The sequence below is a fragment of the Sciurus carolinensis genome, chromosome 3 (genome assembly GCF_902686445.1).
Source record: "Sciurus carolinensis chromosome 3, mSciCar1.2, whole genome shotgun sequence".
Lineage (NCBI taxonomy): Eukaryota > Metazoa > Chordata > Mammalia > Rodentia > Sciuridae > Sciurus > Sciurus carolinensis.
In genome coordinates, this window is record NC_062215.1 from 175,460,995 (window position 1) to 175,481,745 (window position 20,751).

A 20,751-nucleotide genomic window follows, 5' to 3' on the forward strand; every position below is an offset into this window, starting at 1 on the left:
CTCACTACTGACCTGGAGTCCTGGAGCTTATGCAGGACAGTAATTCCAGACACACCTACTTCTTCAAGAGCCTTGGACAAGTGATTGAGCCTTCTGAGCCTCAGTTTTCTCATCTGTAAATGGGCATCCCTGACAGCCCTCTCTTGCAGATGCCTTATGAGCGGCCAAGGCAGGGTGTGTGGAGCCCTGGTTTGAGTTCCTTGTGAGTGGAAATTGGCTGCTGTCCCTGGTGTGGTTCCTGCGTACTGAGCCCTTCTCGGTGGAGGCTTTGGGGCAGGGTTTGGACCCCAGCAGAGACTCACGCAGCATGTGGTCACTAGACTCTGGTATGTGAAGGGGGGTGGGCAGCTGAGAATGCCACACCTGTGACATCAGCAAACAGCCAGCCTCAGAAAGATCCTGGCCAGACACCGGCCTTGTTTTCCAACTGATTTGTTTCTCTGGGACTTGAGTTTCTATTCCTGGTAGGCCAAGCTCTCAACTCTGCTTGGCAGATTATGGTTCCTCCTCCTTCAACTGGGGAATAAGCTGTCCCTCCCCATTCGCCAGCGCCCCACCCCCCTTCCCAGCTGTCCCCCATAATTAGGCCCTCTGCAGCTCAGGAGGGGGTGCCTTTACCTCTGCGGCTCCTCCAGCTCCGTCAGACCAAGGTTGAGGGTCTGCCCTCCGACAGGGCGTTTCTTCCCCTCCCAAGGGCAGGGGTGGGTCCTCGGGTCTCCCCATTGGGCCCCTTGCTCAGTGGTCCCTGTGCCTGGGGCTCCAGGCTGGTGGCTGCTGGCTGCTCTCATCAGCAGCAGCCCCGCCTCACTCCAAGTGAATTAGCTGGTCCTCAGGGAACGGCGCGAGGCCTGCAGGCTTCTGGCACTGGCCGGTGATTCGTCTCCCACATCCTCACCCCCATCAGAGGCAGTGGTGTCCCTGCCCCCAGCCCACCGGCCTGGCTGGCAGTGGAGCAGCAGGAGTCTGGTGCCCAGAATGGCCCTGGCTTCCAGTCCACCTGCCCTACATCTGATAGCTCAGGCCGCTGGCCTCCACCCTCCATCCCTCCACGTGCAAGGCTGGCTGTCAGTCTGCCTGGCCCACCCTGCCAGCCCCTGCTCTGCAGCCCCGGAAAATGCGAACTGGTCTTACTGAGCAGCAGGCTGCTGGGGCAGATCTCCTGGGGTCTGGTCCCTGCCAGCCTCCAGCACGGTGAGGGAGGCAACCCCTTGGTCTACACTGCACAAGCCCTTAGGAACCACGGTCACACTCCCCCCGTTATGCCCCCTCCTCATTTTCATTTACTCAGTAGGAGGTGGTGCTCAGTAAGAATGTATTGGTGAGTGAATGAGTGAATGAGGGAGTGAGTAAGTGAGTGAGTGAATGAGGGAGTGAGTGAGCGAATGAGTGAGTGAGTGAGTGAATGAGTGAGTAAGTGAATGAGTGAGTGAGTGAATGAGTGAATGAGTGAATGAGTGAATGAGTGAGTGAGTGAGCGAATGAGTGAGTGAGCGAGTGAATGAGTGAGTGAGCGAATGAGTGAGTGAGTGAGTGAATGAGTGAGTGAGTGAGTGAATGAGTGAGTGAGTGAGTGAATGAGTGAGTAAGTGAATGAGTGAGTGAGTGAGTGAGTGAATGAGTGAGTGAGTGAGCGAATGAGTGAGTGAGTGAGCGAATGAGTGAGTGAGTGAATGAGTGAGTGAGTGAGTGAATGAGTGAGTAAGTGAATGAGTGAGTGAGTGAGTGAGTGAGTGAATGAGTGAGTGAGTGAGTGAATGAGTAAGTGAATGAGTGAGTGAGTGAGTGAGTGAGTGAGTGAATGAGTGAGCGAGTGAGCGAATGAGTGAGTGAGTGAATGAGTGAGTGAGGGAGTGAGTGAGTGAGCGAATGAGTGAGTGAGTGAGTGAATGAGTGAGTGAGTGAGCGAATGAGTGAGTGAGTGAGTGAATGAGTGAGTGAGTGAGTGAATGAGTGAGTGAGTGAGTGAATGAGTGAGTAAGTGAATGAGTGAGTGAGTGAGTGAGTGAGTGAATGAGTGAGTGAGTGAGCGAATGAGTGAGTGAGTGAGCGAATGAGTGAGTGAGTGAGTGAATGAGTGAGTGAGTGAGTGAATGAGTGAGTAAGTGAATGAGTGAGTGAGTGAGTGAGTGAGTGAATGAGTGAGTGAGTGAGCGAATGAGTGAGTGAGTAAGTGAATGAGTGAGTGAGTGAGTGAATGAGTGAGTGAGTGAGCGAATGAGTGAGTGAGTGAGCGAATGAGTGAGTGAGTGAGTGAATGAGTGAGGGAGTGAGTGAGTGAGTGAGGGAGTGAGTGAGTGAATTGGTGAGTGAGTGAGTGAATGAGTGAGCAAATGAGTGAGTGAGTTGGTGAGTAAGTGAGCAAATGAGTGAGTGAGCGAGTTGGTGAGTGAATGAGTGAGTGAGTGCATGAGTGAGTTGGTGAGTGAATGAGTGAACAAGTGAGTTGGTGAACAAATGAGTGAGTGAGTGAGCGAATGAGTGAGTGAGTGAGTGAGTGAGTGAGTGAATGAGTGAGCGAGTGAGCGAATGAGTGAGTGAGTGAATGAGTGAGTGAGGGAGTGAGTGAGTGAGCGAATGAGTGAGTGAGTGAGTGAATGAGTGAGTGAGTGAGCGAATGAGTGAGTGAGTGAGTGAATGAGTGAGTGAGTGAGTGAATGAGTGAGTGAGTGAGTGAATGAGTGAGTAAGTGAATGAGTGAGTGAGTGAGTGAGTGAGTGAATGAGTGAGTGAGTGAGCGAATGAGTGAGTGAGTGAGCGAATGAGTGAGTGAGTGAGTGAATGAGTGAGTGAGTGAGTGAATGAGTGAGTAAGTGAATGAGTGAGTGAGTGAGTGAGTGAGTGAGTGAATGAGTGAGTGAGTGAGCGAATGAGTGAGTGAGTAAGTGAATGAGTGAGTGAGTGAGTGAATGAGTGAGTGAGTGAGCGAATGAGTGAGTGAGTGAGCGAATGAGTGAGTGAGTGAGTGAATGAGTGAGGGAGTGAGTGAGTGAGTGAGGGAGTGAGTGAATTGGTGAGTGAGTGAGTGAATGAGTGAGCAAATGAGTGAGTGAGTTGGTGAGTAAGTGAGCAAATGAGTGAGTGAGCGAGTTGGTGAGTGAATGAGTGAGTGAGTGCATGAGTGAGTTGGTGAGTGAATGAGTGAACAAGTGAGTTGGTGAACAAATGAGTGAGTGAGTGAGCGAATGAGTGAGTGAGTGAGCGAATGAGTGAGTGAGTGAGTGAGTGAGTGAGTGTCCTTTCCCCCATAGCGCTGTGGCTTCTCTTCTTCGGCTCCCATGACTCATACCATGGCTCTCTGGCTTGAAAGTTGTCCTACTGCAGCTCGAGTGGAGAAGACCCATGTGTGGAGGCTGGAGGACCTGAATTCCAAACCCTGGCCCTTGCCCTGAGCCACAGGTCTTCATGATCCTGGGCTGACGCCCGCCCTCAGGTTGGCTCTGAGGACGGGGGTGTTTATCTCGTGCAGGGAACGCGGGAGGGAGAGATACCACGCCAGTGGTGGCCGGGGCTCTTTCTGGAGCCTCCTTACACATGTGTGCAGTTTCCTCTGGATTGTTCTATAATCCTGGATGTGTTGTTCTGTAATTGGTCTCAAATGGCTTCATCCTAATAAAGGGCAACTGCAGAGCAGTTTATAGTTTGCAAAGCATTTCTTCCCCCTCCTGTTACTACCTTTGCTAAAAGAAACTGAGGCTCAGAGAGGTTAAGTGGTTTCTCTAAGACCACAGAGTACAGAGAAGGCAGAGCTCACCCATCCCCAGCTTGTGGGGCCTGCTGGTCCCCAGTCCACTGTGTCCCCAGGTCCAGGCAGGGAGGGACCTCGGGGGAGGAAAGGAGGCTCCTAGGATGTGAAAACGATGGTGGGGGCACCTCTCACTCATCAAGGGTTGGGTTCAGGCTGCCAGCAAGACCCGGGTGGGTGCATGAGTGTGTGCTCTCTGGGTTGTGCAGGGGTTCCGGCGAGACCAGGTGACCCGGAAGGGCAATTCTAGAGGGATCGTGCCTGCCCTGGGGGGTGTGGGATGAGGTGACCTCCACGGTCCCTTTCAGTTTGGGACTCGGGTGACTCAGAAACTTGTAGGAAAGCACAGGCTGAGGGACATGCCCCCACTGAGCCAGGGTTCCGCTGGGGTCCCGGTCGGCCACTTGACTGCTTCGCAATTTGGTCGTTCTTTCTCAGTGGTGGTCAGCAACAGGGCATCAGGAAGGTACTGGACTTGTCCCGGCCACACAGTAAAGTGGACAAGGCAGGAAACGGTGGAGAGAGGAGAGGAGGGAGGGAGGCTGAGGCGAAGCTGGCAGGCGGGGAGCCTGGGGCCTCAGGGTCTGGGGCGCGGGGGCTGACCAGCTGGGCAGGCCTGGAGCAGTGTACTTCGCAACTGAAGTCGCATGGAGGACACCTTCTCTGGGAAGCCCCCCAGGGCCCAGGCAGAGTTGTTTGCTCTGTCCTCAGTCCCCCTGTGGTGTCCCTCTGCACACAGTGTGGCCCCTCTGCCTGTGCCTGCCTCCCTTACTGGGCAGTGAGCAAGATAAGGAGTCTGTATGCCTGCGCACAGCTCAGGGTTTGAAAAGTTAAACAAGTGAATATGCATAAACAAACAACGAGTCAGGCAGGATGGCAGGGGCCGTGGTCCCAGCTACTTGGGAGGCAGCAACAGAGGACCATCTGAGCCCAGCAGTGAGGCCAGCTTGGGGAACATAAAACAAAGAGGGAGAGAGAGAGGAGTCCAGGGAGGCCAAGCCGACACCCGTGCACCCGCAGCCCGGCCTCATGCTCAGCGGCAGGTTCAGGAAGGGTGCTGGAATGACGTCCACATCACAGGCCCGTGCACACACGCCTGGCCACTCGTAAACGGGCCACCCAACCTGGAATTCATGGTCATGGTTGTACCGACCATGTGACATGCCCACCAGGGTGGGGGGCTCGACAGTCTGACCCAGAGAAGAGAGGAGGGGAGAAGTCACCAAGGTGAGAGGACTGGCCCCTGTGCTGCCCTTGCTTCCGAGGCCTGAACAGGTCGAGGTTCAGGGGCTTTGTGCCTCGTCTGGGCGGGTAGGGCAGGGCAGGCTCCCTCCGCCGCGGGAGCCCACAGTGAGCAGGCGGGGCTGGGCCCCCAACCCTTTCCCAGGGATTTGGGCTCTTTCCCAGTCTTTCTGACTGACCTCCAGCGGTGGCCCTGGCTCCTGGACGACTCCTGGACATGGGTCTGCGGAGGATAAGCAGGGTCACACCGTGTGCGCACACAAGCACACCCCTGTTCTTCCTGGGCTGTGGATCCTGGAGAGTCTGCATCTAGTTGGAGTTTGGGGTGAAACTCACTGCTTAGGAGGCTGACACATCCAGCAGCATGGGACCTCGAGGTCCAGACCTGAGACATCAAGATAACTGAGGGTCCTGAGAGGGGGCCCCATGGGCAGGACCAGAGGCTTCAGGGCAGAGCTGGGTGACCTCAGAGTTAATAGCACCAACCACATGGCCACAGTTTCTTGAAAAGCAACAGTCATGAGCTATGAATGCCAAGAAGGGATGTTACCACCAAGCTATAAATTGTGTGCTGCTTTGTCATTGAGATGTGACAAGTTTCCTGGAAAAGCTCAATTGCCCCTTCTATTATGCAGAGCAGTTGGACTCTCTCCCACCCTGCACCCACACAGCCAAGGCCCACCTGGCACACAGCTTCAGGTGCTCAGCAGGACACAAAGGCTGTAGGCCTCAGAGGGCAGTCAATTCTAAAGGGGTCCCTCCCCCTTCCGCAGGGAGCTGGGGATTTACGAGCCCCTCGGTCTGCGCCTGTGCTGGGGAGCCCATCCTGAGAGGGAGGAGTTGCTGGCATAGGTAGTGGGCTCTTCACAGCCTGCCTGTGGGTTCTCCAAGGGGCCAGCCTAGGACTAGCCATATCCAGGTTCATGGTCCCAGGATAGGGCCAGGGAAACTGTCAGGTACCCAGTGCTGCAAGCTCCTGTGGCTTATTCCTGGCCACAGGAATGGGGGCCACACTTCCTTAAGTCTGAACAGTATGCTGTCATTCTGGGGTCAATCCTGTCGTTACTTCAGGAGAGAGCCACACCTGAATCATTTGGTGTGAATGCCACGGACAGAGGGCTGTGCAGAAGGACAGCAGATTTTTCACTTGTCCTTAAATAATGAACTTCATAATCTCTTTGAAAGTCCCTGAAGGGCAAGAGAATGATAGCAGGGAAGTGAGGGCTGGAGGTATAGGCCAGGGGCAGAGAGCTGGATGAGCATACACAAGGCCCTGGGTTCAAGGCCCAACACAAAAGTGGTTCGAGGAAATGGATGGAGGTGGGAGGGAGAGACAGTTCAGGAAGGAAGGGGCAGACCCTCTAAGCTGGACCCGAGCGGAGAATGCTGAGAAGGGCAGCCACTTACAGAGCCAGGGCAGAGCTGGGCAGAGGTAGAGCCAGGCTGGCGCTGAGCAGCTGGGGCACATGCAACAGCGAGGCCTCCAGCCTCACCAGGGTCCCCTGGCAACCTTGATTTCCTCTTCTGTAAAGGAGGACACTTCTTTTGATGCGAGGCTTAAATGATACAACCTGTGAGAAAGTGCTTTGGTCACAAGGGGCCCTAGTTTGGTCAACTAATGGCCACTTTCATTAATTTAGGCCTTGGTTCTAAAGTTTATAGAAATACCTAAAAGGAGTTGGGCAGTGTGGTGCACGCCTATAATTCCAGCAATTTGGGAGACTAAGGCAGGAGGATTGCAAGTTCGAGGCCAGTCTCAACAATTTAGTGAGACCCTGTCTCAAATTAAAAAATATAAAGTGCTGGAGATGAAATGAAGTAACTCAGAGGTGACGTGCCCTTTGGCACAATCCCCAGTACCAAAAAAGAAAAGAAATACCTAAAGGAATGCTGGAGGTGGTGTTGCTCAGTGGTAGTGCGCTTGCCTAGCATATGTGAAGCCCTGGTTCAATCCCTGTTCACACACACACACACACACACACACACACACACAAACTTACAGGACAACACGGAAAAAGAAGTCACTGAAGAAGCTGGGCTGAGGAAGACAGGGTAGGAAGCCAAAGGGCATCAGGGAGGCCAGTCCTGTCAACCTGTTACCCCGTGGGACCTGCAGCTGCAACTCAAGGTTGAGCAAAAGGAGGGCCCGTTCAGAGCAATAGGGGCGGGGGTGCAGCTCAGTGGCGGAGCGTGTGCCTCCGATGCATGAGACCTTGGGGTCAACCCCCCAGTACCACACAGAGAAAGAAGTAACAAATTACCCAGAAGCCCAGCTGTTCCTGGTAATAACAGGGGGCTCATGATGGTCAAGAGGGTTATTGAATCTTCTTCATTGTCGCCTCCTGAGGTGGTTGTTAGTCCCTTTTACAGGTAGAGGTAAGACACTTGCCCACAGCTTCGAGCCACAGAGGTAGGGTTGGGGGAACAGTCCGGTGGTCTCTCGCCCCACACAGGAAGGGCCTTGGAGCCTCCTATCCACCACGCCACACTGCCCTACTGAGGCCCAAGAGGAATTTGCCCTGTGAGTTCCCTGAAAGGAGCGGTGGGCAATCTTGAGCTTACTTCTCTAGACCCACAGCCCAAGAGCAAGGCCACAGGGAACACGAGCTGGGAAAAGCCTTTGAGGCAGATGCTACCCATTGTCTGCTGATGCCAAGAGAAGTCCCTGGGGCGCTAGTTTTTAGCAGGCTAACTTTCTTAGTTTCTGGTGAGCCTTTTGCAAAGTGTCCTTCCCCCAGATCACCAGGTCCCACCAGAAAAACCTTCCATTTCTGGCTAGACATGGTGGCACAAGCCTGTAATCCTAGCAATTTGAGAGGCTGAGGCAGGAGGATTACAAGTTGAAGGCCAGACTCAACAATTTAGTGAGACCCTAAGCAACTTAGGCAACCCTGTCTCAAAATTAAAAAAAAAAAAAAAAAAAAAAAAAAAAAAAAAAACACTTTTGTTTCAACCAGAAATCACCCATCTGGGAAGCCCTCTTGCCCTGTATCTCCTGAGAGGCATCTGCTGGGGGGCGGGGAGTGAAGGCGAAGCTCACTACGGATCAACAGAGAAACCTCAAGATCAGGCCTCTGATGTGTGAGGGAGTATGAGGGACAGTGTTGATGGTGGTAGGGTTGCTTATGACGGGGGCACGGGTGATGTCCCCACACACACACCAAGAGCCCAGGAGCTCCTGGCTGCTCAGGTCTGCTCTGCTGAGTTTCAGAGCTGGTCAGCCCGGGTCCCAGTCACTCTGGAGGAGGCAGGGCACGTGGCATGGAGACCTGACAATCTGGGCCAGGGACTCTACTCCTGACCATGAGCCATGCTGGTCACTTTGGTCAAATCTAGCCCCTATTCTAGCCCCAAGCCCTCCCTCCCCTCCTCTCCAGTGGCAGGGTTGTTCAGGGGTATGCTTGTTGGAAGTGTGGTTATTTTTTCTTCTCTTATGGTGCTGACATGACAGTTCTCAACACCCTGAGAAGGATGCTTAGTGAAATATCAGGCGCATTTCCCTTGATACAGAACACATGAATCGAATGACTATTTCTTTTCTTTCTTTCTTTTTCATTTTGGTACCAGGTATTGAACCCAGGGGCACTTAACCACTAAGCCACATCCCCAGCCCTCTTTATTTTTTGAGACAGGGTCTCCTAAGTTGCTTAGGGCCTTGCTAAGTTGCTGAGGCTAGCCCTGGACTTGTGATCCTCCTGCCTCAGCCTCCCAAGTTGCTGTGATTACAGGCATGTGCCACCATACCCGGCAAATGATCATTCCTTGATGAAGTATGGCAGGACGTAGAAGACAAGGTCACACTGAGTGGAGCACAAAACCAGACCTACCCCTGCCCAGGCTCAGCTCACAGGGACCGCAGGGAGGTAGCTCCCAGATGATGGGAACCAGATGGGTAAGGTAGAGAACTGCTTAGCATCAGTGTCAATCAAGCCTAAGTATGGGTCTTCCTGTCCCACTGCTGGGACAGAGGGAGGAAGGAGAGACTGGGATGGAAGAGAAAGAGCACAGAAAATTCCCACTATCACCCACATTTTTCCACAAAGCTGAAAGTTTTAAGTACCCAAAGCTGGGGTTCCTGGCTGAGGATATCTTGACTCCCATTTCACATCACATTGCTCTGAGACCTCGCATTTTTCCATAAAAAGGTTCCAGCCGGGCCAACCTTCTTCAGCAAGGCTTTCCTTCTGGGGTGAGGCCAAAGCCTGTTTGGAGATTCTCCTACGGGATCATTCAAGTGAGTACCTCTCTTTTTCTTCCTGTGAGAGTCTCAGAAAACCTTTTGGAGGAGAGACCTTTTTTTTCTTTTTTCTTGAAAGGAGTCTGAGAAATCATCCCCACTGTTCCGAGAGGCTTGCTTCTTCCACCTGGGCCTAGAGACAAGTGGATCTCCATGCCAGGACCTGACTGGAGACCATGATCCCTGCAGGGCAGCTGAGAGCCCTGTGGGGAGGGGAGGGGAGGTCCTCATCCCTGCAGCACCCCACTGAACCCCTCCATCTCTCTCTGCCATGTGCTCACCAAATGCTCCCTGGTTCTGTAGCCCAGTTCTCATGACAAAGAAGAGCACAGTTGGAATAGGAGGCTGTTTGGGATTGAGGACCACAAGGACCCTTCTTAATGTTACAGATTCATTCAGAGATGCCATTCTCCCCAACACGGGAATAATGACTGAGCTCCTGTGTCCTGGTTTGCCCAGATTTCTGGTTGTGGTGCTGAGAGCTCTGCATCCTGCAAAGCCTTCAGTTCCAGGACAATAGGGACAGTTGGTCACTTGGGAGAAGAGTAAGCAAATCCTGGCTGGCTGCATGTCCCTTGTGTGCCCTTCCCTTGACCCATACACCTTTTCTCCCCAAATACAGTGGCGGCAGTTGCTCTACCAGGGTGAGGGGAGAAATGATCTCCCTGAGACTAAGGAGAGAGACAAAGAGCATCCCCTGTCACTGTCACTCTCACCTGTGCTGGGGTGCTGGCCTGGCATGGGCACGCAGATCCTCAGCTGGGTGCTGGGCTTCCATATGAGCTGAGTGGCAGGAAGGAACAGGTGAGCAGATGCTCAGGTAAATTCCTTCTTGAGTGCCCTGAAGTTAAATAACCCCTTCTCAGGTGCTCCGCTCTTCGGGCCTTGCCCAGGTTGTGTGCGGGCTCACGTGCTCCCCAGCCAGCACCTTCCCCTGCCACCACGAGGCTGGGCCTGCCCACTCACAACCATAACCAGAGCTTAAGCAGAACACCCACGGGCTCAGCTATGCAAATAGGTGCACACAGGAGGGATGCAGGGAAGAGGGCCAGGAAGTGGCGCAGGCAGGCGCAGGAACCCTGGAGCCAGGAGGGGGTACAGAGAGTGTACAGGGAATGGAGCACAAAGGCACTCTGGTGCTGAGGTGGCTGCCATGTGCCCTGCACACTCAGCTCCCCCAGTCTCCTTACCTTGCTCAGCTCATTTCACACCCTCCCTCCACTGGTCTTGGCACCCTTTGGGGGGCGGGCATCAAATGTCAAGAGACATTGCCCACCTTCTCACTGCCAGGCAGGAGCCCTCTGGGCGGCCATGTCTGTGTGGGTACCAGGAGCCAGGCCTCTGGCCCAGATCCCTGGGAGGACAGGCAGGCCTGGGCGTGCTGTGGAGGAGCAGCCATGTGTGGGGGGTGGCTCACTCTTACACAATCCTGGCTGGGCCTGCAAGGCGGGAGGGTTGAAAGGCGCCTGGCAGCTCCCCAGGCCCTGACACCCAGGCAAGGAAACCACAGGCTGAAACTCCTGGGCTTCAGAAGGGCGGGAAGGCAGGAGTTTTTGAGGCCTCCTCTGTGGCTGCCTGTATCATTCCTCTGAGGCAAGGGGGCTGCCAGGCTTGTCAGACTTCAAGAAACTGAGTTTCAAGAAACTCAGTGGGGGTGCTGGGGCTGTGGCTCAGAGGTAGAGCACTTGCCTAGCGCATGTGAGGCACTGGGTTCGATCCTCTGCACCACATAAAAATAAATAAAGGTATTGGGTCCACCTACAACAACAAAAAATTTTTTTAAAAAGAAAAAAAACTCAGCAGAGACAACACCCTCACTTGCCACCGAACATGGGAAGACTCTGCTGAAGACATTGTTCCTTCATCTAGTCTTTCAAACACCATAAACCTAACCCACTTAGGTACAGACGGCAGCTGGAAGAGGGAGTCCTGAGAACACTAGTTTCCCTGGATGTGCTGGAAGCTATTTTCAGTACTTTCTGAATATTAACTCATTCAGTTCCCACAATAACTCTGCAAGGTAGGAACTATTACTTCATTTCCACTTTATGGAGGTGAGGAGGAAGCTGGCCCAATTTTACACAGCTGGCACATGGCAGGGCTGGATTTGAACCCAGGCAGCTTGAACCCACAAATGCATTGTCTGCTCTTTGGGGAACCAAGCAGAACTGAGATGACCAATTAGGAACATGTTGGAAATGGCTTAGGAGCAGGCCTCGGCTGCAACCTAAGTGCCTACAGGACCAGACAAATGTGAGTTAGGCTGGCAGGGAGAGGCCAGTGGGGTGACGGAGTGTTCAGGCACCCCAGCGCCTCCCTGAAAGCTCCCTAACATCAAACTTGCCTGTAGGCCATTTGGGGCCCCTGGCTTAGAGCAGCTATAAACTTGAGCAGGGCACCCTGGGCTGTGAACAGACCCTGAGTAAGAAAGGTAAGCCACCAGAGCCCACTAGCGCTCATCAGCTTCTGGGACAGGGGAGGGGGAATGCCAAGGACAGATTATGGAAGTACCTGACCTCCTGCCTGTGTAGCAGCAAAGGGCGAAGAATCATTAAAGATGGAAGTGACAAGGAACAGGAAGAGCAACCCAGTCAGAAATAGCCAGAGGTAAAGAGTGACCTGTCCCTGGAGGAAGCATGCTTTTCACAGTCTCAATGTCTCCACTCATGAGTGTACAGATGTCACACTCATATGGCCTGCAGGTCTACTGAGGTGTCTTCTGCTCCAGGGCTCTTCTAACAATGCAGGTTCTTCCATTCTAGCATTTTACCCTAACCAGGCCCTGATTCACTTGTTAACTACAAGTCCTTTGCTATAGATTCCCCGGTTTGCTTTTTTGACTTGTCAAAGGAGGGTGACATCATATTGATTTTCAATTGGTTTTGGTGTACAAAAAAAAAAAAAAAAAAAAAAAAATCAATTTTATATGGCTCAACCCTGAAACTGTCCTACCCAGTTTATGGGAACAAATGAAAAAGGCTTGAAACATGAGAGAAATTCTGACCACCATGAACACAGCAGGAGCTCCGTGAGCGCTTTGATGAATGGAGGAGGTGGTTCCGGAGCCAGTGGGCATGAACCTTCCACACCCACTTCTAGCAAAGTCAGCTGCATGGGAACAAGGTCAGGCAAAGCAGTTCTTCGAGGAAAATTCACATTCACCCAGCTCCTACAGTGTTTGCCCCCTGCCCCTCAACGACTAGGATCCAGAACAGTCTTGTCCTGTTTTCAGCTGTGGATACAGAAGAGACTGCCCAAGGCCACTCTTCAGACTGGGGGAAAAACAGCCGCTAAGATGAGGCGCTGGCCAAGCGCTCACTGCATCCGGGTTTTGTGGACAGAAAGAATTCCTTGGAGGGTGACTGGAGCTTAATGGATGCGCCGCAGGTAGCTGGCGCTCTCCCAGTTTATGGTGACGCAAAATCCCTTCACCTCCATCGAGAATGGCACAAAGTAGGGGCTCAGGCGGCTGCAGCCGGGCAGCCCCTCCTCCCGTCTGGGAAGGGCGGCCCCAGGTCTGCGCCGCAGTAAAGGCAGCTGGCGCGGGTGTGGGGGGCAAACAAAGAGTTGGGTCGCGTAGCCCCAGGGGACACCATTGTGAGAGCCCCGAGGGTGCGCGCGCCCAGCCACTGGGGCGCCTTGCGGCAGGGCGGAAACCCTGTCCGCCGCAGAGCTCTCAGGACTGGGGGCGACCGCACGGCGGCGGAGGGGGCTCGGTGCGCCCGCGCTGTCCGGCAGCAGCCCCATGATTCTTCAGGCCTAAAAGGGAACCTGGGTTCCCCCCAAAAGAAAAGTCTGGAGAAAGCCCAACAGGCCAGCGGTCAGCCTGGCACATGTGCACGGGGATGCGGGCCTGGCGCGTGCGGGGCGGGGGAAACGCTAGGAGGCCCAACCGGGCGGCGCCCCTGCCCTGCGCACCACTTCCCTCAGGGAAGCGCGTGATAAGCTCAGCAAAGAGGTCCTCGCGGTGGAGATGAGCCAGCTTGCCCAAGACCTAAGGAAACCGAGAAGGGCAACTCAATCTCTCTTCTCGCCTCGACTTCAAGCTCCGCTGGACTTGACATCCGTCCGCCCGCCACGATCCCAAACTCCGGGTTTTCCCCGTTCCCAGATCTGCGGCCCCAGGAGACAGACGGCAGGAACTGCCAATGGCAGGACGCAAAGCGTCAACTTTGTGTTCGCCCGCCACTCTCAGCCAGTGTGCGTTAGTTTCTCCGGAGTCCCGCCTTCCGTGTTGGGCGCCCCCTTCTGGCAACACACAGACGGAGCCTGTCTGTCGCCATCTTGTGTGTGGCATAGGTATTTTTCTGGAATCTCTTTGCCCCTTCTTTAGTCTTTGCTCCCACATGGCAAATTTCTTAGTTCGACAGCCAAGTACGATGGCGATTAGAAGGGTGTAGCCTGTGATTTTCAGACCATCTGCGTGGGTCAGATCGCCACGTCACGCCACGCTTTCCGAGTTCAACGCCATCTTGAGTGTGGCGTCCTTATGGTTCTCTCAGCTGGGCTCCGCATGGTTCCTTAAAAGGCTCCCCAAATTTGAAGGAGCCCCCAAAGATTAGCCCAAGTGGCTTAAGGGACGATTAATTTTCCTCCAATAACAGTGCAGTTCTTTCGTGCCCATCGAAACCCCCGAAGTAGGACAGGAGAGGGGTACACTCGATGGCCGGTATGAACCTGGAAGGAGGCTGCCCTGAGACTGTCCTGACGGCGGTGACCGCAGGGGCAGACGTTGACCACAGCCTCGGAGTCCATTGTCCAACAAGTGGTGCGCAGCCCACCGGCTGTCCCACTCGAGGGCAGGAGCTCGCACCCGGCATCCAGTCACTAATGCGCGTTTGGCACGGTGCCCACTCGTGGGCTTGCTCGGGAGGCGGACGCTGGGGCTCGTGGTGGGCGACCGGGTCACTTTCATGCAAACTTTGGGCACCTGCACCTGGGCGGCTGATGGAGGACATGGGAGGACGGGACGGCCCAGGTGTGCGGGTCTCGGCCTTGCAATTTAATCACTCATCGTGGACTTACGTCCACTTGGACTGGGACAGTCCATCGAAGGTGCTGGGAGTGGGGCTGGGCAACTCCGCGGACACTGCGCGGGGAACCGCCCGGGGCGAGCGCGGCCCAGCACCCCCGTCCCCTCCCCCTCGCTGGCAGCCGTCGTGCGCCCGCCACAGCCTTCTCTTCCCTCCTCCTCCTTCCGAGCAGTCGCGAGGAGGGGGAGGGGGCCTGGGAGGGCAGCTTTGCCGCGCTTTGGCTTTCTGCGTCAGCAGCCCCAGCAAAACAGCGACGGGAGCGCGCGCCCTGTGCGCGCCCGCGCACCCCTCCCCCGCGGTCTAGGCGATGCCGAGACCCAACAAACTCAGATCTTGAATGACAGTGCGACCCGCGACTGCGCAGCGCGGGCTGCGCCGAGGCACTGCCGCTTTAAGCACGCTTGCCCATTGTTCGGAATCGAGCCAATGAACGAACGCCCGCTCCCTGCGCTCAACCAATAGTGTTCGGGCAAGGGCGGCCGAGCGCCGCCCACTAATCTATATTAAAGGTTCTGGCGCCGCGTGAGTCCCCCACTGGCTGCTCTGAAAAGCCATCTTTGCATTGTTCCTGGGTTCAGCTCCTCGCTCGCCGCAACCACCTCCGCCGCGCGCCTCCTCCGCCGCCGCGGACTCCGGCAGCTTTGTCGCCAGAGTCCCTGAACTCTCGTTTCCTCCTTAACCCACTGCATCGGCTCACCGGCGTGCCCCACCATGTCAGACGCGGCCGTGGACACTAGCTCCGAGATCACCACCAAGGTAAGGCTGGACGCCGCCCGTCCCCTCGGGGTCCGCGCGCCGCCGCCCGTGCGGTGTTTGGCGCGCGGCGACTGGCATGCCCGGAGCCCGTAGTTGCTATCTCCCGCGGGGAGCCGGTCGGCAGCGCGGTGCCCCCGGGCAGCCTACTCTTTGTGTGCGGGGGAGGGGGCGGGAAGCGCCAGGGTTAGAGGTGCTGCCCGCGGGGAGCGAGCCGGGTGCCCTGGGGCCCGGAGCCGAGGCTGAGGGGATCTGGGGAAGCTGACCCGAAACCCTCGAAACTTGTTAGTCTGAGCGGCAGTGGGAGGAGAGGGGCTGGGCTGGGGTCGCCTGCCGGCCCGGCGCACGGAAATAACTTTGAAACTCGAGCGCGTTGGGAATCGGAAGTGCTGGGGCGCGTGTGCGGGCGCGGGCCGGCTGCGGGAAGTGTGGCGAGCGCCCGCCGGCCGCGCTGCTCTTTGTTCGGCGCCAGGCCGCCGGGTTTCGCGCCCTGCAGTGGGCAGGCGGTAGTTGATGCGGAGTGAGTCCTGGTGACGCGGGTAGGGCGACGGGCCGCCGGCCGCGACGTCGGTGTCTCCGCGGAGGTGTGAAGGGTCTCCGCCTGGGCGCTCGCGAAGGCGGGGGTGGGCGCCGTCCGTGGGGAGAGCGCCGGGAGCGGCCGCCCATCCTCCGTAATTCAGCGGTGCCGGCCTTGGCCGAGGCGGCGAGCCCACGCGCTGGAGGAGGAAACGGAAAGTGAAGCAGCGGGGCGACGGTGGGCGCCCCCCGCGGGCGCCTGGGGGCACAGTGTGCGCGGCCGGCAGGGGAGCCGCGGGCGAACGCTGCGGCTGCCGGGTGGTGGGCCCGGGCCGGGGCGGGGGAGCACCTGGGCACCCCGGCGGGGTCGCTGCCCTCTGTTAGAAGGTGCTGCGCGGCAGCTGCGGCTCGGCTGCAGCGCCCTGTCGCTCCCGCTGCCCGCCCTGGGAGCGTCTCCGCCCTCGGCAGGAGCACCGCGTTTCAGAAGGGACTGTCTTTTTTTCTTTTATTTTCTTTTTTAACCTTCCGGCCCTAGTCCTCGCCCCTCGTGCCCCTTTGGGAACTGGCGCGAGTCACCTTGGTGTCTCCTTAACCCATGTGCCCCTGGCGTCACCTTCGGCTCTCCCAGGAGCGACTCCCCTGGCGGAGCGAAGTTCAAGACTGGGATCTCTGGAGGGGTTCTCGCCAGCCCGCTCCGGGTCCGACCCGGGAACCGGTGTGTGGGGGCGCTCACCCCACCCCCAGCGGGCCTTCGCATTCGCCTTCCTTATAGGTGAATGCCCGCGAGGGCCACCCGGGGCCCGGGGGAGCGCGCCCCTTCGACGGTCTCAGAACTGAAACGGCCAGCCGACTTTGGGGCGGCCTCCCGCGGGACTTTGCCCGCCAAGTGAAGAGACAGAGGCCAGCACGTCCAGCCTGCCGGAGTGGCGGCAGGGGGCGTCGAGAGGTCGCCCAACTGGAGTGGGACAAGCGCTGCCGGCAGACGAGTTGCCCGCGGGCGACGAGACTCCTGGGCCCCCGGGGCACTCGGCGGCCCGGGGCCACGTGCTCCGTGCGCGCTGTGCGTGCGGAGGCCCGCGCGCGTAGTTCGCCGGGCGGGGGCTGTGCGCCTGCGCGCCGCGACCTCCCCGCCCCCACCCACTCCCCGGGGCTTCGGCCGCCAGGGGGCGGGAGCGGGCGGCTCCGCGGTCCACGAAGGCCCGGCCTGTCGGCGGGAACTTAAGGACCGACAGGTGCCCCGGGACCTTTCGGTGGACACGTGTCGAGCTGCCCCGCTTCCTACACCCAGGCCGTCGGACGCCAGTGGGCGTTGGAGGCCAACCGGGCCCCGGGGGTGGAGAAAGTTACAGAGGCTCACAGTCCGCCGTCCTTGGAACCCGGGTCGAATGCGACCCAAGGTGCGGTCCCATTAACCCTGAGCTGTCTCGCGGGCCGGCGGTAGGCAGGTGGGGATCGCCAGCCGAAGTGGAGGCTGGCAGCTGGCAGGGCCGGGGCATAGGCGCGCGCTTCCCCAGGCAACGGATTGCGCAGCCTCTTGGGACAGGGTTGCCTGTCACTTCCGTGTGACTGGTGTTTCTTCAGACACCCGCGCCTGCCAGGGCCTAGGCTGCTCGGGCCGGCCAGCCGGCATCCCATCCCCTTCCCAGGCTGGTTTGCCCAGAGAGAGGGCTCCCGCAGCAGCAGGCCCCTCCCTCCATTGCCTTATTTATTTATTTATGGCACTTACCTGCTGCCTTCCAAGGACTTGGGCGGAGCTTCCTCTAGCTGGAAACAAGTCCGCGACCAGGGAGTGCAGGCGAGTGTCTGGCCGTCCTCCCGGCCTGACGGGTTTAGGACTTGGTGTGCCACACACGGCTGCTTAAGTGAGAAGCGCGAGGGAGCAGTGGGAGCAGCCGCAGTGAGCCCCTTTAGTGCGTATCTGAGGTCGGGAGATGTGCTCTTGTCTGGCGCGTAAGAGGTGGCCTTCCTACTTTGTGTGTAGATTGGCCTCCTAGCCCCCGTTGCCAGCGCTGGTTACTTAAAAGACTAATTGGTTCCTTCTTCCCTTTTGAAGGACTTAAAGGAGAAGAAGGAAGTTGTGGAGGAGGCAGAAAATGGAAGAGATGCCCCTGCTAATGGGAATGCTGTGAGTGTCCACCTGGCTGACTGCTGGCTTTACCTGTCCCCATGTTTTTCTTTTCTCTAATTTGGGCTTGGCTTCGGTTGGAAGGAGGCTCGGTACAGGCAGTTCCTGTTAAGTTTTTCACAAGCGCTTGGTGAGAGTGTTGAGTAGAGTCTCCTGGATGGTTGGGCTATGGAAGCATTGGGCAGCCTCCAGAGTGGGAGGGGCTGATTAGCAGGAGCCACACTTGCCCTCCAACCTCGGGCCAGCTTGTTATTGACTGTTGTTTTCTTGTTGAGCAGAATGAGGAAAATGGGGAGCAGGAGGCTGACAATGAGGTAGATGAAGAAGAGGAAGAGGGTGGTGAGGAAGAGGAGGAGGAGGAGGAAGGTGATGGTGAGTAGCCCTGTCTCCACTTTAAGTCTTCCCTTTTCCTGACCTTGTCTGCTAGCAAGGGGAAGGTACTGACTGGGGGGACGTACTGGGATATTGGGACAAGTGGACCAGGTGCAACTGGAACTGGGCACATATTGTAGAGGCCAGGTCTTGTTTTCGCTGGTGCCACGCACTCTTGCTTACTCTCACTGGGCAGTGCCTTCTGCAGCTTCCAAAACCCACGGTCACTTACGTGTTGGTCTGGCCTCTGGGTGCAGCTGCCTAGGTAGGTTCCTTGATCTGTCCACTTTGAAAGCAAAGAGTGGTCAGTGTGATTTACCTGGCCCTTGGTTCTCTCCAGGCGAGGAAGAGGATGGAGACGAAGATGAGGAGGCTGAGGCAGCTACAGGCAAACGGGCAGCTGAAGATGACGAGGTGGGTTCTAGCTTGGGTTGGGATGTGAAGTTTCCTCATCTGCCTCTAGCTGAACTTCATCTGCAGCACTAAAGCTGGAGACAATGAGCCTGACGTGGTAGTGTGGACAGCGTGGGTGGGGATGGAGCACCGGTACACGGAGAACCACATCTTGGTGGAGATGGGCAAGGGCCAGGGCCAGCTTCAAGTCTTGGAGGGCTTTAGAGCTGCCAGTGGCTGGGCAATGCCTTGACACTCTTTCTCTGCCCAGGATGATGATGTTGATACCAAGAAGCAGAAGACCGATGAGGATGACTAGACAGCAAAAAAGGAAAAGTTAAACTAAAAATAAAAGGCCACCGTGACCTATTCACCCTCCACTTCCCGTCTCAGAATCTAAACGTGGTCACCTTCGAGTAGAGAGGCCCGCCCGCCCGCCCGCCCACCCACCGCGGGCAGTGCCACCCGCAGATGACACGCGCTCTCCACCACCCAACCAAAACCACAACGTGAATTTGCAACAGGGGAGGAAAAAAAAAAAAAAGAACCAAAACTTCCAAGGCCCTGCTTTTTTTCTTAAAAGTACTTTAAAAAAGGAAAATTTGTTTGTATTTTTTATTTACATTTTATATTTTTGTACATATTGTTAGGGGTCAGCCATTTTTAATGATCTCGGATGACCAAACCAGCCTTTGGAGCGTTCTCTGTCCTACTTCTGACTTTACTTGTGGTGTGACCATGTTCATTATAATCTCAAAGGAGAAAAAAAACCTTGTAAAAAAAGCAAAAACAACAACAAAAAAACAATCTTATTCCGAGCATTCCAGTAACTTTTTTTGTGTATGTACTTTAGCTGTACTATAAGTAGTTGGTTTGTATGAGATGGTTAAAAAGGCCAAAGATAAAAAGGTTTCTTTTTTTTTTTTTTTTTTCCTTTTTTTTGTCTATGAAGTTGCTGTTTATTTTTTTGGCCTGTTTGATGTATGTGTGAAACAATGTTGTCCAACAATAAACCGGAATTTTATTTTGCTGAGTTGTTCTAACAAAGCAGTCTCAAGTCTGCTATTTGTGTCTTAAGTCATTCTGGGGAGGGGTCTTGGGTAGGCAGGAGGATCTTTCCTGCATTCATTGGGTTGAAGGCATTGCTTCTGGAGGAGGGGACACTAATGTGGGGCCACATACCTGGTGAGCAGCTAGGGACTATTGTACTTAGCTTTTGGGGTGTGGTCGGGGCCATGCTGGAGCCTGGCCATACAGGTGGTGGAGTCATGGGAGGAAGTGGGGGTTATTTTAATGGGTTAGTATGATCATACCAGAAGGTCTTGTCATTGGATGCCAAAAGTGGGTCTTGATGCCCTGGAAAGAAAAATCCCCAGACACAGAAGTAGGCTAGGTGTAAGTCAGCCATTCTGTGGAGCTCCAGTTGGTGGCACAGGCCAAGTGTGAAACTTAGGCAGACTCCTCCCAGTGGTGGCCTAGTCTATATGATACCAGTCAGCTGGTTAGCTCAGCCGCTTAGTGGCTCCCCCTAGTGGTGGCATGGTATTAGCGAGCCCCTTTAGCCTCTATGTTCCAGGGCCTTGAATTCTCTCGGTTAATTTGGGAGACCCACTTTACCACTTGAGTGCTTTGAGAAGATAGTGAACCAACTCAGATTTTGAGATCTGGATGGTTGGCAGGAAAGGAGGTGGGCAGGCTACATTGCATGGTTCACATGGGAGGAGGCTATCTGGAGCTACATGTCCCAGGGAGACAGCCTGGGGTGCTGACTACCCTGAGGGGAGTCCCTGAGTGTCCAGCAGGCAGGGGCAGCTGAGGGGGTGGGAATTGAGAAGCCATGTGTCTGGATGCCCACCAGCCCTCCCCATAATCCTCTGATGGGTGGGTGGGTGGGGTTGGCTCACCTTTGAGCTGACTTGGTGGGGGTCTGGGGCATGCTGATTTATTGTAAGAAGTAGCACCTGGATCCCAGCTCCTGACGGGAGGAGACACTGGGTTATTTTGTCTTCCATCTGTTTCCCCACTTTACTCCATCTCAGGTTCCCATCATTTGCACTCTGTCATCTGTCTTTAGGACACAGTCTGGGGGAGGGGCAAAGTTTAAGAACTTGGACATTTATCCACAACCCCACAATGCTATGTATCTTTGACAATGGGCCATGAGCAAGGGCATTCCAAGTAGGGAGGGCTTCCCTGAGCAGGGCATTTAAATTGACACTGGAAGTGGAAAATTTGGGGGCAGGAAGCACTGGCCATCTTCCTGATCTGGCAGGTGCTGTTGTGTGTGTGAGGCTCCAGCAGGGAGGGGCCAGGACAGATGTCTATGAGCCAGCTATTC

At 55.7% G+C, this 20,751-nt stretch overlaps 1 protein-coding gene across 1 annotated transcript; it reads left to right on the plus strand.

The window, feature by feature from the left end:
* Positions 1-14,778: 14,778 nt before the first annotated feature.
* Positions 14,779-18,995, plus strand: Ptma (prothymosin alpha). Its single transcript, XM_047547271.1, has 5 exons — positions 14,779-15,010; positions 17,577-17,648; positions 17,927-18,020; positions 18,361-18,434; positions 18,685-18,995. Exons 1-5 carry the CDS (start codon positions 14,966-14,968, stop codon positions 18,730-18,732), a joined length of 333 nt encoding a protein of 110 aa, XP_047403227.1. The 5' UTR covers positions 14,779-14,965; the 3' UTR covers positions 18,733-18,995.
* The last annotated feature ends 1,756 nt before the right edge of the window (positions 18,996-20,751 follow it).

What these genes read in the sequence shown, in the direction of transcription:
- Ptma (XM_047547271.1), top strand. Translation starts at nt 14,966, where the DNA reads ATGTCAGACGCGGCCGTGGACACTAGCTCCGAGATCACCACCAAG. An exon ending in GCTCCGAGATCACCACCAAG is followed by an intron (nt 15,011 to 17,576) that starts GTAAGGCTGGAC and finishes TCCCTTTTGAAG; the next exon opens with GACTTAAAGGAGAAGAAGGA. An exon ending in GGGCAGCTGAAGATGACGAG is followed by an intron (nt 18,435 to 18,684) that starts GTGGGTTCTAGC and finishes TTCTCTGCCCAG; the next exon opens with GATGATGATGTTGATACCAA.